A 16,486-nucleotide genomic window follows, 5' to 3' on the forward strand; every position below is an offset into this window, starting at 1 on the left:
GTATTTCACCTCCGCTCCTCCGCTCAGGCGCAGGTGCCAAGCCTGGCCAGGAAGCTGGGCGGGGGCCAGAGTGCACGGCTTACGCATCGCTGCCGGGATGCATCCTTCAGTTCTTGGATCCCTGTAAACTCAGCCTTCTTTTCTTTGTGTACTTTCCACATTAGCATGTAATGAGCTAATTTGACACTATGTTCGAGCCTAGAAAGTGCAAGTCCCGGGGCCTGGGAGTGGTTGGCACAGAGCACTCACCTCAGAGTGCCCGAAGAACAGGGCCTTCACCTGTTTTCCGCTCCGATCGTTCGAGTTCTCTTGTTCTTTACATTGAACATCCTTGTCCACATTTTTTTCTTTAAAAAAAAACCCCTATTTTTAAAAATTGATTTCAGAGAGGAAAGGAGAGAGAAAGAGGTAGAAACATCAATGAGACATCATTGATCAGCTGCCTCCTGCACACCCCACACTGAGGATCGAGCCTGCAACCCGGGCATGTGCCCTGACCAGGAATCGAACTGTGACCTCATGGTTCCTAGGTCGAGGCTCAGCCACTGAGCCATGCCAGTCGGGCAGTTGTCCACGTTTTACGAAAAACGCTAGAGGGTTTGAGAAGCAAACCTGGAGCCCACTTGCCATTGAGTAAAAACTTCCCATAGTTAAGGGAACCATGTGCTGACTGCGGGACACTTGCGAGCTCGCTGCCTTCACCAGGCAGAATCTTGCAGCTGTTGCTGTCAGAGGAGCAAACTCCAATTGTTGCGATGAATGCCCATGAGGCTTCTTCTGGTTGCACATGGTTGAACTGGGCTGTGAAGCACAGGGAGTCCAGGGCTGGATTTCATTCTGATGCTGAGCTGATGTTCTAGGGCAGTGGTACTCAGACTTCAGTGTACCTGAGTCACCTGCGGTTCTCATTAAAATGCAGATTCTGGTTGAGAAGATCAGGACAGAGCCCAAGAGTATGAATTTCCAGCATTGTGAGTGATGCTGATGCTGCGATGCTGACCTGGGGGACACCTCCTGGCTTCTATCCATAGGTTAGATGGAAGAGGGGGGACTAGCAAAGGAGGTTAGGGAGGGACCACAGGAAGGAGAACAACCAGATATGGTGGCATCCTAGAAGCCAGTGAAGGAAGGAAGAGGGAGTAGTCAACTGTGTCAATGCGGTAAGAAGGTCAATGATGAGAAGACTGAGCCCACCACTGCATTCAACATGATGGGAGCCACTAGAGACCTTGAAAAAGGTAGTGGGAGCCGAAACCGGTTTGGCTCAGTGGATAGAGCATTGGCCTGCGGACTGAAAGGTCCCAGGTTCGATTCCGGTCAAGGGCATGTACCTTGGTTGCGGGCATGTCCCCAGTAGGGGGTGTGCAGGAGGCAGCTGATCGATGTTTCTCTCTCATCGATGTTTCTAACTCTCTATCCCTCTCCCTTCCTCTCTGTAAAAAATCAATAAAATATATTTAAAAAAAAAAAGAAAAAGGTAGTGGGAGAACGAGGGGTGAACGCCTCTTTGGAGCAGTTTAAAGAGAAAGGCATGAGAGGGATTCATGAGAGTGAGTATAGGCTACTCTTTTAAGATCCCTTTCTACAAAAGAGCAGAGAAGCAACGGGTCGTATCTGGCAAAGGATGTGGGTCAAAGGAAGGTTTTGTTCTTGTTTGTGTTAATATGGGAAAGATCTCAGAGAGAGAACTCAGATGATACAGAAGAGAGAGGCTCAGCTTGGTCAAGTACCCACCAGGTCCAATCAATAGAAAAGTGAAATCACGTCGACTGTGATCTCGTGATGGGGGCAGGGGGCAGTTTCCATGAAAAGCACATCAGACAACCCCACAGGGGCCTCTACAAAGAGCACATTTTCTTGCTGTGAGCCCCCTCAGCCTACCTAGGAGGAGCACATCCCGCCCCATTCACGGGAAGGGCAGCTGAGCATGAAGCAGGGAACGTGCTCAGAGGCCCAGAAAGGTCGGTGGCAAAGCTCCAATCCAGGGCTGCCCAACCTCAAGGGGCTGTGTCTCCACACCTGCCTTCCTCCTCGGGCTCCGTGAGGAAGGAGACACCTCCCAGGCCCCCAGTGGTCTCCTGACTTCAGGTTCGCCCATAAGAGATGGGTGTTCTGAGCCAGACACTGTCAGCTGACAACGTTGTCAGCAAAATGTTAGGAATATTCGAATAAGAGGAAATAAGACAAGTGTTCCTCTTCATTTCTTTATTAATGAGTTGAGATACACAAAGACTTAATAAAAAGTTACAGAAAAGGCTCAAGCATCGTCGAGATCTCCAGGCATCGCTCTCGTCTCACGACAATGGCCACCTATTAATACTGCGTAACAGAAGCGGGGCGCTCACAGGCGCTCCGCTGTTCAAGTATCTTTTGTTCTTAGTAAACCGACATGGAATTCCTAATCCAACGGGCTGCTCATGGGGGCAGTCCGTCTATGGCTCTGGGTTGACTGTCGTCACACGTGAAGGTCCTTTGAGTTAGAGCTGCCACGTGTTAGTGAGACAGGCCCCCAGTGCTCTCCACAGCGAGGCAAAGTCCTAAGAAAAACCATCCACTTTGCGTGGCAAAGTGCAGGGGAAGTCCGTGGCCGTACCCCAGGCAGAGGGGGTGGGAGAGTGGCCAGGATTGCCGGCTGGGGAGAAAGGGAGCCCTTGCAGGGGGAGGTTCGGGATTTTAGAAGGAAATCTGAGAGCACACAGTGGCGAAGGCATGGGGTGGGGGTTTCAGGAAGGGTGTGCTCCCGGGGATGTACTATTCAGCTCGTCTGGAAAAACAGTGGGAACACCGGGATGTCACAAAAGACACAAGTCCCGGTCCTCATTCGCCAGGTAACAAGGCCCGCGGGTTCCAAGACTGACCTGCCAGGGGGCCCTGGAGAAAATGTTGTGCTGGGGCTGCCCCAAGGCACACCCCACTCTGGCCTATCTGGAAGCCTTCTCGGCCACTCAAACCCAAAGACCTGTCTTTTAAAAGTGTTATTTACCCATTGCACCTGTGAGGAAAAGGAGGCCATGGGAGATGGAGGCTGACCACTGGCTCCACAGCAGAGGCCACAGAGGCCACCCCTGACCCAGGTCCCCTCTCGGGCACTGTGGAGTGGAGCTATGGGCTGAGTGCAGGATGGATGCCCTGGAAGATGGGGCCAGGCAGGGCAGATGCACTGGCCCGGTTGGGCGGGGGGCCCGGGAGCGGTTGGAACCCCTTTGTCTGTTACCTTCCCGGCTAAGGGCTTCACTCTAGGTCAGCTTATCTGCTTCCGAGACTCTCCACACAGTGCTCAGGGCATTGCAGGCTCCCCCGTGGGCAGGTGCGCTGGTGGTGGTCCGTGCCCGGTAGATGCTTTCCGACGGTGGACACTGCCCCGTGTGCAGAGCCCCTGGTCCCACGCCACCGCTGCCTCGAATCAAACATCTCTGCCCGACTTCCTGCTGCCAGCCTTGCCTCGCCCTCACCGGCCTGCAGCTGCCACCACAGGGCACTGGGGCCGTGGCTCAGGGGAGCTTACTGTTAGTGTTTAAGATGCCCATTCATTAACATGGTGGGTTCTTGGGGAGCTGTGAGGTGCCTGATCTGGAATGTTCTTTATTATCCTTTCTTTTAGGGTCAGGAAAAAAAGGGCCATTTAGACACATAAAGAAGTTTGATTTCCAACTAACAAAACTCGGCTGTTTCCTTCTGCAGCAGATCCCTCCGGCTGGCCCCTCGGTGCTCCCTCAGAACTGGAGAAGGATCCGGTGTCCCGACCTCCAGCCGGTCACTCGCTTTCCCCCGGTCCTTTCTCCAAACAGTGGCCAGGCCACCTGCTGGGGATGCTCTAGTTTGCCCAGTGACCCGATTGGTAACATTTGTAAAATAAGGTCACAAGATGCGCCACTTCATCTCTGACCTCCTCTCAGGGGTCACTGCCATGCCTGCTGCCCCTGCACCCCACCCTGGCCCCCAAATCCAGTCTGGCTCTCACCAGCAGCACTGAGGGGGAGGGGGACCTCACCAGGGAGTTGGGGGACTGTCCCCTCGTAGAAACAGGGGTATGGGAGCGATGTCTTCACCTCAACCTTCCTTTCTCCTCCGATCGCATGTTATAGTTAAGATCCGAGAGGTTAGTAACAGTATGTGCCAGAAAGGCGGCCTGACGCTGACTCTGCAAAGGATTCGCTGGGCCTCAGGAGTGGTCGTCGGTTGATTCAGAGGGAACACGGTTTAGGTAACAACAGTATTGGATCACTTCTGCTTAAGGTTCAGCACAAACCAGAATCCCCGGATGGTGCCCCCTGAGTGCACTGTGGCGTGGAGAAGCATGCAGGCCTTGTCAGTGTGTCTGTGATGAGAGGTGTGGGCAGCACAGGCCGGTGGGGAGCTCTGTCACGGGCGGGAAGGACAGACCGAGCCCATGCCGACTGGGAAAGACACGGACACTTGGGCAGATCTGTGCACTTGAGTCTCTACATCTCCAGGATAACGAAACACCTTGCAGAACTGGCAAGCTCTCGCCAGCCTCTCCCCTCAGCAAAATGAGATTCTGTTTCCTGATATCTGCCGTGAAACCCTCCTGTTAGACACCGCTCTCATCGCCCCCATTTTCAGGCCACGAGCAGGGTCTGCTGCCCTGAGGCCTCCAGCTTCGGGCCCCAGTCATCTGGTCTCCCAGTCACTGTCCCTCATAGTGAGGTGAGTTTGGCACTGCTGGGAAAACTCAGTGAAAAACAACCATGATATTCTGCACGTGTTGTCAGGGGGATCTGCTGAAGAGCTGAAACTCCCCCGGACAGTGGGCACAGACCCCCTCGAGACAACAGTAATCACTAAAATAATTTAAAAACCTACAAAAGACGCCCAAGCTCAGACACCGAGGACTGGAGACAAGCGGGGAGCTGGGTCATGGCTTGTTTCGTACTCTGTACGTGATGGGTAAACGCCCACCTCGAACCAACACTATGTAGTTCAAAGAAACAACACAGCCGCCAGGAGACGGGAGGAACCGGCTGAATCACACGCGGGGCTCGGATGCTGTGTCTCGTGAGACACGAAGCCTGTGCCCTTTTGAGGAAGCCAGACCCCCTTTCCTCCCTGCCCACCCTCCCTGTCTCCCTTCCTGTGCCCAGTCCTTGGGTCAAGGGTCATGGTTAGAAACAGTTCCCCGTGAGGTTAGGCAGTGGAGGGGTCCCGAGGGCTGGCCAGTTCACGGTGACTGTGCCCAGGGCCCCAGGCCCATCACAATATCACACACTGAAGTTTGTGGGTACCAGTGGCCCGGTCTCCCCGCCATTTGGTTTTCTTCTTCTTCTTCTGGCTCTTTTCTGGAATCTGTTGCCTTTTGAGACAATGAAAGGCAGAAAGTCAACATCAGAATGGGCTTTGCTTCTCCCTGTGCCTTCCCTCCCTTGCCCCTGGGTCTGAGGCAGGGAGGCTGGGGGTGAGGGTGGGGGTGGGGTAGGAATGGGGGGGGGGCGGGCAGCAGAGATGCTGCTGTCCTAGGTGCTGAAGGAGGGCATGGCCTGGACAGTGTCTCTCATCCTACTGGTGAGAACTGCTGCCATCATGCTGTGGCTACATTGATTTAAATCATACTCTACGTTATGTGTTATATAATGTTCGCCTCTATTTCCATGTTTCATATTTTAAATAAAATGACAGGTCAGCCGAGTACAAGCTTTATACATGCTTTCTGTTCATTTCCTATGTCTAAAACCTCTCCTGGGAACTACTGGTCTGTAACCAAGACTTCGCCACCTCCTGGTGATAGCATATCCTAACTGGAGGCAAAATGCCCATGAGAAAAATAATTTCGAGAGCACAGAAGATGTAGCCAGCAATGGCACAGCCTGTGCTGGGAGCCCGTGTGTGTGTGTGTGTGTGTGTGTGTGTGTGTGTGTGTGTGTATACACCTGTTTGCTGTGCTGGGGGCCAAGGGTGGCGGCTGGGAAGGACACTGTTAGAGCCCTGTATGTGGTTTCACACCTAACTTGAAGACATTGGAAATGGGAAAGGTGGGTGACAGGGAGACCAGCCGGGAGGCTGTGTCAGTCACCTCAGCACCAGGTGACTGCGGAGGAATGTATGAGAGGCTCCTGATTGGGATTTCTGACAATCCTGTAGACGGAATGGGTGTGGGGTCTACAAAGGGACACACGCTCAACGCCCCCTGAGATTTGAGCCTGGGAGTAAGAATGTTGGGTGTTCAGGTGAAATGTCAAAGGGTAGCTGCGGTGCTGGGGGGACACGGAGGGCAGGGTGGAGGGAGCTGCCTCGGGGAGGCCACGCTGCAGGACCAGGGGAGCCCAGAGAGGAGGCGGAGCCTCAGGCAGCAGGCACCTCCCTTCAGCTAGTGATGCTTCACTCAGAGACAGCGGGGTGAGCAAAGGGAGGTGGGAAGAGGGGAGGGTGAAGAAATTTAAAAACAGGCCCAGAAGTGCCCAGCCTCCCTCAGGTCTGGCTCTCCTGGTGCCCACCTTGCCCAGAGGCCCTGTGTCTAGGGCAGGCACCGTGCTCACCTGATTACTCTGACCAGGTCATGGAAGGCTTTGTCCACATTGAGAGGTGGGTCCTTGGCACTGGTTTCTATGTATGGGATCTGGAAGGCAAAGGTCACTCTCGGTGAAAGGGGCACTAAGGCCACATGCAAATTCTCAGGGGCCCTGGGGAACCCGATGCTTTCAAAGCCCCCGCACAACCCTGGCCCGACATCCCCATGTCCCGCGGTGGCTTCTCCCTCTGCAAGTTTCACTGGCAGTTTTTCCAATTCCCTCTTGCTCTCTAGCCACAGAGATATGTAATGGCTCCTTAAAAATAAAATTCACATGATCGCTTTCTATACCAGAAGACTAAAGACGTTCATTTATCAAACTAAAATACTCTCTGATTCTACTCGTTTTTCTTCCTGAGTCTATTTCTCTATCTGGGGCACGTCTGCTCCTCTTCCCAGGGTCCAGAGAGGACGCAGGCGGGTAAGCCGAAGGCCAGGCCGCCCCACGGCCAGGACTGTGCACCCTCAAACTGAAGAGCTCTAAAGCCAAGCTCCTGGTCTCCCCACACACTTGCTCCTGGAGTCTCCCCTGGCCCAGTTACGGTCACTCAGTGTTCTGAAAATGACTCATGCCCCAAGCCTTGCAGTCACCCCAATTCCTTTCCTTCTCTCTCTCCTCACATACAATCTGTGAACCAACTCTGTTGGCTCTCTTAGAAACACACCCAGAATGCATCCACGGCTCTCCACCTTCGTGCGCCCCACTGGCCCACGCCAGCCTGCCCCGGGCTACCTGAGCGAAGCTGTTCGGCCATGAGTCAGACCACGTCACTCCTCACTCACAACCTTCCACGGCTTCCCCTCTCGCTCAGAGTGAAAGTCCGTAGGCCTTAACCATCTCTCTGACCTCACGCCTGCTACTCACCCCTCCTGCTCCTGCTCCAGCCACACAGGCCTCCTGCTGTTCCTCTTGTTCCTCAAACTCCCGCCTCAGAGCCTCTGTGCTGATGACTCCCTCTGCCGGGACTTCTTTCCTGACACCCGCAGGCTCAGTCCCTCGCCTCCCGTAAGTCCTGGCTGACACGCACCCTCCCAGCAAGGCCTTCCCTGCCACCTATTTAGAAAAGCACCCCTGCACCCCACCATCCCAACTCTCTTCCCCGATTTACCTTTCCACAGCACATGTCACCTTCTGACCCACTCTAACCTGCTGTGTCTGTTTGTCTGCTGTCACTAGAAGGAAAGGAGCTGTGTTTCCCGGCCATGAGTGCTGAATGAATATGAGAATGAACACAGAAGGCAGACAAGCAGAACTACCTCGCAGTGAGCCCCCTTCCTCTACTCACAGAGCTGGGCCCACGGGGCAGAGGGCCCGGGCAGCCTTGCAGACTTCCGGGCAGTCAGGGCAGACCTCTACATGACTGGCCAATGAGGCCAGGGCAGGGGCTGTGCCGATGCAGGGAGAGGTGGGAAGAGTCCAGGGGCCCCACCCTGCACCATCCAGCTGGCAAAGGGGCATCACCTAGAGCTAAACATGGCATAGCATGCTGCTGACACTGTGGCCCGGGCGGACCTCAGTGTGAGTCCCTGAGAGCGGGAGAGAATCGAATCCACCTCAGTGTGTGGTTGTGAGGGTGCCCTCAGCACAGCGCCTGGCAGCTGACCCGATGAGTCTGAGCGTACTCAGGCCCCCGGCCCGGAGATAGGGACGGAGCCTGCCCTCAGCACAGCCCAGCGATGCTCTGCTGAGTCAGGCCCATTGTACCCGCAGCTTGCAGTCCACTGTGAAGGCACCTGCTCCCCACATTAGAGCCTCTAATGACTGACAAGAGGGTGCTTTCTCTCGGGCCCACTGTTCTGTTTCACAAAATATCCCACCATCGCATGTGCCCGCCAAGCTTCCCCGTGGAACCCAGCCCACTACCAGCGAGGCTCAAGTTCCATCCACACAGACCAGGCCTGCAGGAGTGACTTTTACACATCCTCTGGCTCCCCCAACACACACACACACACACACACACACACGCAACTTACATTGTGTTTGGTCGCCATTTCTTTTCCTTGCTCCCTGGTGATTTTCCTCAAATGCATCAAATCAACCTTGTTGGCCACGAGGATCATCGGGAATGACTCCCTGAGAAACAAGGAACAGCAGCTTGTGAGATTTCGCTGTCCCCACCCCCCTGAAGGCAGCGTAGCCACCCCTCAGGCCTAACACAGCACACAGCACACAGCACCTCCGGGATGGGAAAGGGGCCCGAGGCTGCTGCCTGCCTGGTTTGGAGGCTTAGGCCTGTTACAAGGCGAGCGAGGGGCTCTGCAGGGAACCCCCTGGCTCAGCACTGTGAGTGAGGACACTGAGGGGCCCCTGGGCCAGGGGCTGGGTTCCCAGACCCGCTTCCTTCCACCTCCGGCCACCCAGATGCACCAACCATGCCGGCTGCCGTGGCCATCGGCAAGGACTCGTGAAGAGCGCCAGGGCCACGGTGTGTCGGACAGTTGGCACTCAATGAATGGTGGCTGCAGAATCAGGATGGCTCCCAGGAGGAGGGCGGGATCAAGGGGCATGCCTGCCTTAGAGACTCCCATTGACACACGTGGCCAAACGCGGTCCAAAGTGAATAAATCCCGCCTCACAGCAGCTGTCAGTGCTGGCTATTTCTACTAAGAAAATCATAACTGGACAGGTGGAAATGGGACTTGACCATATTTCCTTGCACCTCTTTAATAGCTAGAAGGTTGAGTATTTAAACCGGAGTCATGTATGTTTTCTCTTTTGAGACTGCTATGGTCAGGGGTTTAACCCACATTTCTCTCTTAGAGCTTTGTATATGTGAGTGTGAGTGTATGTGTGCATGTGTGTGTGGGGGGGGACAGAGAGAGAGAAAGAGAGAAAGAGAGAGAGAGAGAGAGAGAGAGAGAGAGAGGAGAACTGTGTATCCCTTTACCTTGTAAAGTTATAACATTTTGCCTTTGGAATAGGTGTTAAATGAATTTTTGGAATTTACTGAGATTTGCTCAAAGTTTGCCCTTTTACTTGCTTTACATTGCCTCTTTAAGATGCAATTAACTGGAAGAAACCAATCAGGCTTAAAACAGACTCCAAATTATTTAACTACTCCATATAAGCTAAGGAAAAAGAAGAGCCTTTAATTGGGGGGCTCACATTCAAATGCAATTTAACCAATTACAATGCATACTGGAGAAAAAAAATTCACTTTTTCTTTGTAATAAGACATTGGTTAAGCTGGGACAGTCTGACCCCATAGAAAGAACCAGGGTAGGAGCTGGAGGGATCAGGGTCTGAATTCAGCTCTGCCCCTCGTGCCTCAGCTTCCACCTGAAAATCTGAGAGAGAGATTCAGACAGACAGACAGACAGACAGACAGAAAGACAGAGGCTGCTCGGAGCCAGGAGCGGGGAGCCCGCCCCGCTGTGCCCACCTGTCCTTGACGCGCAGGATGAGCTGGTGGAAGCGGTCCACGTGCTCGAAGCTGGCCTTGTCCGTGACCGAGAAGACGATGAGGAAGCCGTCCCCCGTACGCATGTACTGCTCCCTCATGGCACTGAACTCCTCCTGCCCGGCCGTGTCCAGAACTGGGGTGGGATGGGCCAGTCAGGGCTGTCACCAGCCACCTGGAGCCCCCCGCCCGCCCGCCGCCACAGCCTGCAGACCCCACGCTGCTGCTGTCCCCTCAGTGGCTCAATCCAAACTGTCCCCACGAGACAAGGCCCCTGGGCTGGGCTGTGGGGGTCCTGGCGGGGCCTCAGACACCTCAGTGTGAGGCTCTAATTGATGTGCCTGTGGCTCCACAGATCCCAACCCATGGTGCTCCCCGGGCCTTAGTTCTCGGTCTACAGAAAGGCCTGTGATCAGCGGGCTTCCAAGTCCCTCTGGCCTGGGCATGGCTCCCCGTGTGCCCTTCCAATGGGATTCTTGGGGAAGTCATCTGACTCAGCTCCTTTCCTCCTCTGTAAGTGGAAACAGTGCACCTGCCTGGCAGCCTCTGGGAGGGCAGCTTGTCTGTGGATGTGCTCGGGGAGAGCCCTGAAGGGGCCACCTGGGTTAGGAGGCTCCTCAGCCATGTGGACAGATACCAGGAGGGCCCAGGGGAAGGAGTGGCCCCTGAGAGCCAGGGCCTGTCTCTCAGGATGCTCTTAGGATGAAGATGTTAGAGGGGTGGCGGTGGGGGAATGGGGGTGGGGGGGAGCCAGGGCTAGAAGAGGAGTGGGGAGCTGGGAGAACCATGTCAGCAAAGAGTGGCTAGATTCTTTTATACCCTGTTGATTTATGATCTTATTGCATTATAGGCCAAAAATGGCTCATATGATTTATGATTTCTGGAACTGGTTGAAATTTTTATTTATAGCCTAACATATGGCCAATTTTGGTGATGATTTCATGTGTATTTAAAATACTTATTTTCTGTTAGAGTGTAAAGTGTGTTCTCTCTGTCTCTTGTCCACTTTTCCATCTCTAAGGGAAGCCCATTCAATTCTCCCGCAATGATTACAGGATTTGTCAATTCCTCCTTTTAAAAATCCAGATACACACACACACACACACACACACACACACACACACACATATGGCAACATTCTTAGATGCTTAGATTTGTGACTTTGACAGTGAGAGGGGATGGTTGGGAGGAACTCTTTGCTGAGATGGTTCTCCCAGCTCCCCACTCCTTTTCTAGCCCTGGCTCCCCCCACCCCAATATGTTTTAAAGAATTCAAATGATATACTGTTTATTCTCTGACACAATGAAATTAAAACAGAAACCAATGACAGAAAGATCTCTAGAAAATTCCTAAATACTTGAGAACTAAATAATATATTTCTAAGTAACCAATGGGTCAAAGAAGAAATCAAAGGGGAAATTAGAAAGTATTTTGAACAGAATGAAAAGAAAAACATAACTTATTAAGTTTTGTGGGATGCAGCTAAACGAGTGGTTAGGGAAGATTTATAGCACCAAATGAATACCTAGGGAAAAACCAAATGTTCAAATCTATGACATCAGCTTCTGCTTTAAGAAATTAGGAAAAGAGAGCAAATCAAATCCAAAGTAGGCAGACAAAAGGAAATAATACAGATGCGAGTGGAGCCAAATGGGAAAAATCAACGGACTGAAAATTGGTTCTTTGAGAAAATCAATGATATTGATATATCTCTAGCCAGCATGATCAAGAAAAAAAAAAAGAGAAGACACAAACTACCAATATCAGGAATGAGAGAGGTAACATCACTACAAATTCTACAGATACTAAAAGGACAACAAAAGAATATTATGAACAACTTTATGCCAATAAGTTCAATAACTTTGATGAACTAAAAAATTTTGAGACACAAACTACCAAAGCTCACTGGAAAAAAAAATCGATTACCTAAATAGCCTTATTAAAGAAATTGAATTTGTAGCTTAAAATCTTCCTAAAAAGAAAACCTCAGGCCCAGATGTCTTCTTAGGTGAATTCTACTAAACATTAAATAATACCAATTTTGTTTAGACTCTTCCAGAAAATCGAAGAGGCCATGCTTCCCCATTCACTTGATAAATTCAGCATTATTCAACATTACAAGAAACCTACAGACCGATATCTCTCAAGACCATAGATGCAAAAATTCTAACCAACATTTAGCAAATCAAAGCCAAGAATATATAAAAGACATTTCATCATGACCAAGTAAAGTTTATCCCAGGGATGCAATGTTGGTTCAATGTTAGAAAAACCAATGTTAATTTTTCATATTAACAAACTAAAAAAGAAAAATCATATGATTATCTCAGTAGACACAGAAAAAGCATTTGACAAAATCCAACATCCACTCCCGATAAAAACTCTCAGCAAACCAGGAATAGAAAGGAACTTCCTCAACCTGATAAAGGGCATCCATTAAAAACCTACAGCTACTTAATGCAGAGAGCGAAAGCTTTCTCTTTAAGATCAAGAACAAGTATGTCTTTAGTCAGTGAAATAGGCAAGAAAAAAGAAATAAAAGCCAGCCAGATTGGAAAGAAGTAAAACTATCTTTACTCATAGACATGATCATCTATTCAGAAAATCCAATGGAATCTACAAAAAAAAAAAAAAAAAAAAAAAAAAAAAAAAAAAAGCTAGAATAAGTGAATTTAACAAGGTTGCAGGTTACTAGATTAATATAAAGTTCTATAGTATTTCTATATACTAGCAACAAATAATTGAAAACTGAAATAAAAAAACCCAAATATCATTTATAATACAGATGTAGGTATAAATCTGACAAAATATGTAAAAGACCCAAACACTCAAAACTACAAAACAATTAACGAGAGTCTTAAAGACTTAAATAAATGGAGAGGGTACTGTGCTCATGGGTTGGGAATTCAACATTGTTATGATGTTAATTCTCCCAAATTGACCTTATATTCAATACAATCCCAACTAAAATCTAGAGTTTTAGAATTTAACTGATTCTAAAATTTATATGGAAATGCAAAGAACCTAGACTAGCCAAAACAATTTTGAAAAAGAACGAAGTTGGAGATTCAACAGTCCCTGATTTCAAGACTCATTATAAAGCTACAGTTTTCAAGACAGTGTGGTACTGGTGTTAAAATAGACATAGATTAAAGAAATAAAATAGATAAACAATTCTCACCACAGGCACAAAAGACAATTCAGTCAGGAAAGGACAGTCTTTCAACAAAGAGTGCTGAAACAATTGCATATTCATATACAAAAAAAATGAACTTTGTTCCATGCTTCATACCATATATAAATGTTAACTCAGGGGAGATGACAAACCTAAAACCATTAACCTTCTAGAAGAAAATAATGGAAAAAACTTTTGTGACCTTGGGTTAGATGACGATTTCTCAGAACAGTCAAAAGCACGGTCCATAAAAGAACAAACTAATGAATGGGACTTCGGGACATTTTAACAATCTGGTCTTTGACAGACACTGTTAAGAGAATGAAAAACAAGCCACAGACTGGGAGGAAATATTTGCAGATCACACATCTGGCAGAGGACTTATATCTCAGTGGTTTTCAAAGCTTCCCTCCTACAATGACAGTCTATGATTAATGGCTTTGTTTAAGAGAGAGACTCGGAGGATAAAGTGATAATCAGGAGGAATCTAGAATAGTGGCTCTCTAAATTCAGCATTACCTGGAGGGCTTGTTAAGGCACAGACTGCTGGGCCTTACCCTCAGAATTTCTGAATCAGTAGGGCTCAGGGGATTTCAGTTTTGACAAATTTCCTGGTGACGATGCTGCTGCAGGCCTGGCTACCACTCTTGGAGAACTGCTAATCTAGACCAATTTAGGCTCAACTAGAAACACAATGTCAGATGCAAGCTTTTCCCCTCCAAGGGCCATTTACCAAATAAACTATGTTTAAGTGAGAAATTTATTTTCCACCTTTTGATTAGCTAGAGACATCTGTAAATGTTAATCAGAGCTTCTGATTAGCAAGAAATAACCAACATGACATCACTGAGTTGGCATGAGTCTCGCCCTGCCTCTTTGTTGAACACACATTTTGGTTTCCACAAAGCTGTTCAGAATTCACCCTGGAAACCATACATGGCCTTGGACCAACTGTCTCATAATACCAACTGTTCCCTAATGGCAACTTGAAGAAAACCATCATGCCCCACTACTGTAGCCTGTCAACTTTCCCTGACCCTTGGCCTCTAACCCCCAGCCCCCTGTAGGGCTGCCAGCCAGGTCTCACCGTCCAAGATGGCCCACTGATTGTCAATCTCTGTGTGTTTCAGGTAGGAGTCTTCGATGGTGGGGTCGTAGTCAGGCACAAAGATCTTCTGGAAGAACTGGATGGTGAGGGCACTCTTGCCCACGCCCCCATCCCCCACCACCACCAGCTTGTAGGTGGGCAGGTTGTCGCTGGGGACGGCGCTGGTTGCCATGTTTCCTGGGGGTCAGACCTGGGGAAGCAAGACATGAGGAATGAGGCAGGGACCTTTTCCTCTCGGACTTAGGGGGAAATGGTCACGGGTTTTCTTGCCTTTTTACGGAGTAATAAACACTCCCAATTTTAGAAAGTTTTGAAAATGAAAAAAAGCAACCCTAGCCGGTTTGGCTCAGTGGATTAGAGCATTGGCCTTCGGAATCAAATCCCAGGTTCGATTTCGGTCAAGGGCACATGCCCACTTGTGGGCTCGATCCCCAGTAGGTGGCGTGCAGCAGGCAGCTGATCAATGATTCTTATCATTGATGTTTCTATCTCTTTCTCCCTCTCCCTTCCTCTCTGAAATTAATAAAAATGTATTTTTTTAAAAAAGCAAATGAAAAAAAGCAAACGAATATGAAAATGTCACCCCTGAACCCCCCACCCAGAGACAATCACTGTTAAAATGATTTACTCAGTCATTTACTGAATACCAACTCTGCCAGGACTGGCCTCGGGGACATAGTACTACGAGATGCCACAAGGTCTCTAATAAGCACAGCCAAGAGCCATGTCAAAGAAGCTTTCCCACCACTCAGCTTTGCCCTGTACCTGAGGCTGTGGGTCTGGGCAGGGATAGCATGGAGGTTCGCCTTTCCCACCAACTCTGACCCACGAGATGAAGTGTTGGGAAGGATTGGAGACCATCTTTGCTTAAAGGAAAGAAGCCCCAACAGCGTAGCACACCTGAGCTCAGCGTCTCAGGGGCCTCTTCCAATTCTCGTAATTCTGCGATCCTGCCTCCTTTCCCTCCGTCGGACTGACTGTTATTATGCACAAAGTCATGCTAGAATCTCGTGGCATCTGGTCAACCCCGCTCTAGTTGGGGAAAAGGAAGGGGAGGAGCAGGGCTCAGTTTTGTTTTGATGATGTTGAGTCCAGCTAAGGCAACGGTTCTCAACCAGGGGCAATTCTCCCCTCCATCCCGGATGTTGCAATGACTGGAGATATTTTTGGTTGTCAAAACCAAGTGGGTGCTGCTGGCATCGAGTCAACAGAGGCCAGGAATGCTGCTGAACATCCTACAATGCACAGGACAGTCCCCCCCCCCCCCCCCGCCCCGGGCAAAGAACTGTCCATCTTAAAGCATCAAAAGTGCCAACACTTAGAAACCTTGAGTTAAGGTGCCTGGGAGGGAGCAGGAAATACGGAGCTAGGATGCAAAAGAATATTTGGGCCTTAACAGATGAGGCCTGATTGTGAAGAGGCAACAGCAGAGAAGGAGAGTGGCCTTTGGAAATGGTGTCACGAAGTGACAAGGAGAGGCAGGCAGGGAGCATGGACAGAGCACTCAAATAGGAGGGATGCCAGGACCTGTTGTAACAACGGAAGCCCACAGTCTCCAGAAGCAGGAGGCTGACAGCCTCAAATGTTAAGCACCATTGGGAGTGAGGGGAGAGTCCCCTAAAGAGCAGTTTGAGGGTTGCTGCCAGGAACCTAAGCTGCTAACTGCAGGCCCAGCCAGAGAGATGCAATACCACCTCCTGGTGGGCATTCCTGGGCAGCATGAGAGCAGATCCTGAGCTGAGGGGGGAGAAGGCTTGAGCCTACCTCAGTGTACTGAGCAGTGTATGTGTGCCTGGGAAACTTAAGGACTCCCAGTAGAGTGTGAGGAGGTAGTTGCCTCGGTGGGGGGGGGGGGGGGGTTGCTGCTGCGGGGGAAGGCCGCTGACCTCTGTGAGCCATGGCTTCTCACCTGTCAGATGAAGGGCTGGCTTTACAGTTATTTTCCACTCCAGAAGAGTCCTCACGTCTAGATCTCAACGGAAAGGGTGTTAGATACAAATGTGGGTTATGTGGCCACACTGATTTGCATGGGGCTACAGGCGAGAGTCATTGCATAATCTTCTGCAGTTACTGAAGCTTGATGTTGACATTTAGGATTTCCCTGCAGTGGGGAAGTAAGGGTGAAAGTGCAAGTCTGTCCACGCTGGTCTGGGACTGCACTTGCATAAAGAGACCAACATTGCGGATGGACATGCCCTCTCTTGGAGCTATACCAACATGTGAAAATTTGTTCTAAGGAGATATGCAGACAAGTGTACAATCTGTTAAGAATCAGGAA

General features: G+C 50.1%; 1 protein-coding gene across 3 annotated transcripts in view; it reads right to left on the reverse strand.

Moving 5' to 3' along the window:
• Positions 1–2,192: 2,192 nt before the first annotated feature.
• MRAS (muscle RAS oncogene homolog) overlaps positions 2,193–16,486 on the reverse strand; it is a 42,621-nt gene continuing 28,327 nt past the window's right edge. For all 3 annotated transcript variants that reach the window (XM_080674336.1, XM_080674335.1, XM_080674337.1), the window contains exons 2-6: positions 14,188–14,398; positions 9,907–10,060; positions 8,498–8,597; positions 6,492–6,571; positions 2,193–5,311 (exon numbers count right to left, since the gene is read on the reverse strand). In XM_080674336.1, the coding sequence (XP_080530462.1) occupies positions 5,212–5,311; positions 6,492–6,571; positions 8,498–8,597; positions 9,907–10,060; positions 14,188–14,380 (627 nt within the window). In that variant the 5' untranslated portion in view covers positions 14,381–14,398 and the 3' untranslated portion in view covers positions 2,193–5,211. The remainder of the gene's footprint in view (positions 5,312–6,491; positions 6,572–8,497; positions 8,598–9,906; positions 10,061–14,187; positions 14,399–16,486) is intronic.

Source organism: Plecotus auritus (genome assembly GCF_963455305.1).
Source record: "Plecotus auritus genome assembly, chromosome: 6".
NCBI lineage: Eukaryota > Metazoa > Chordata > Mammalia > Chiroptera > Vespertilionidae > Plecotus > Plecotus auritus.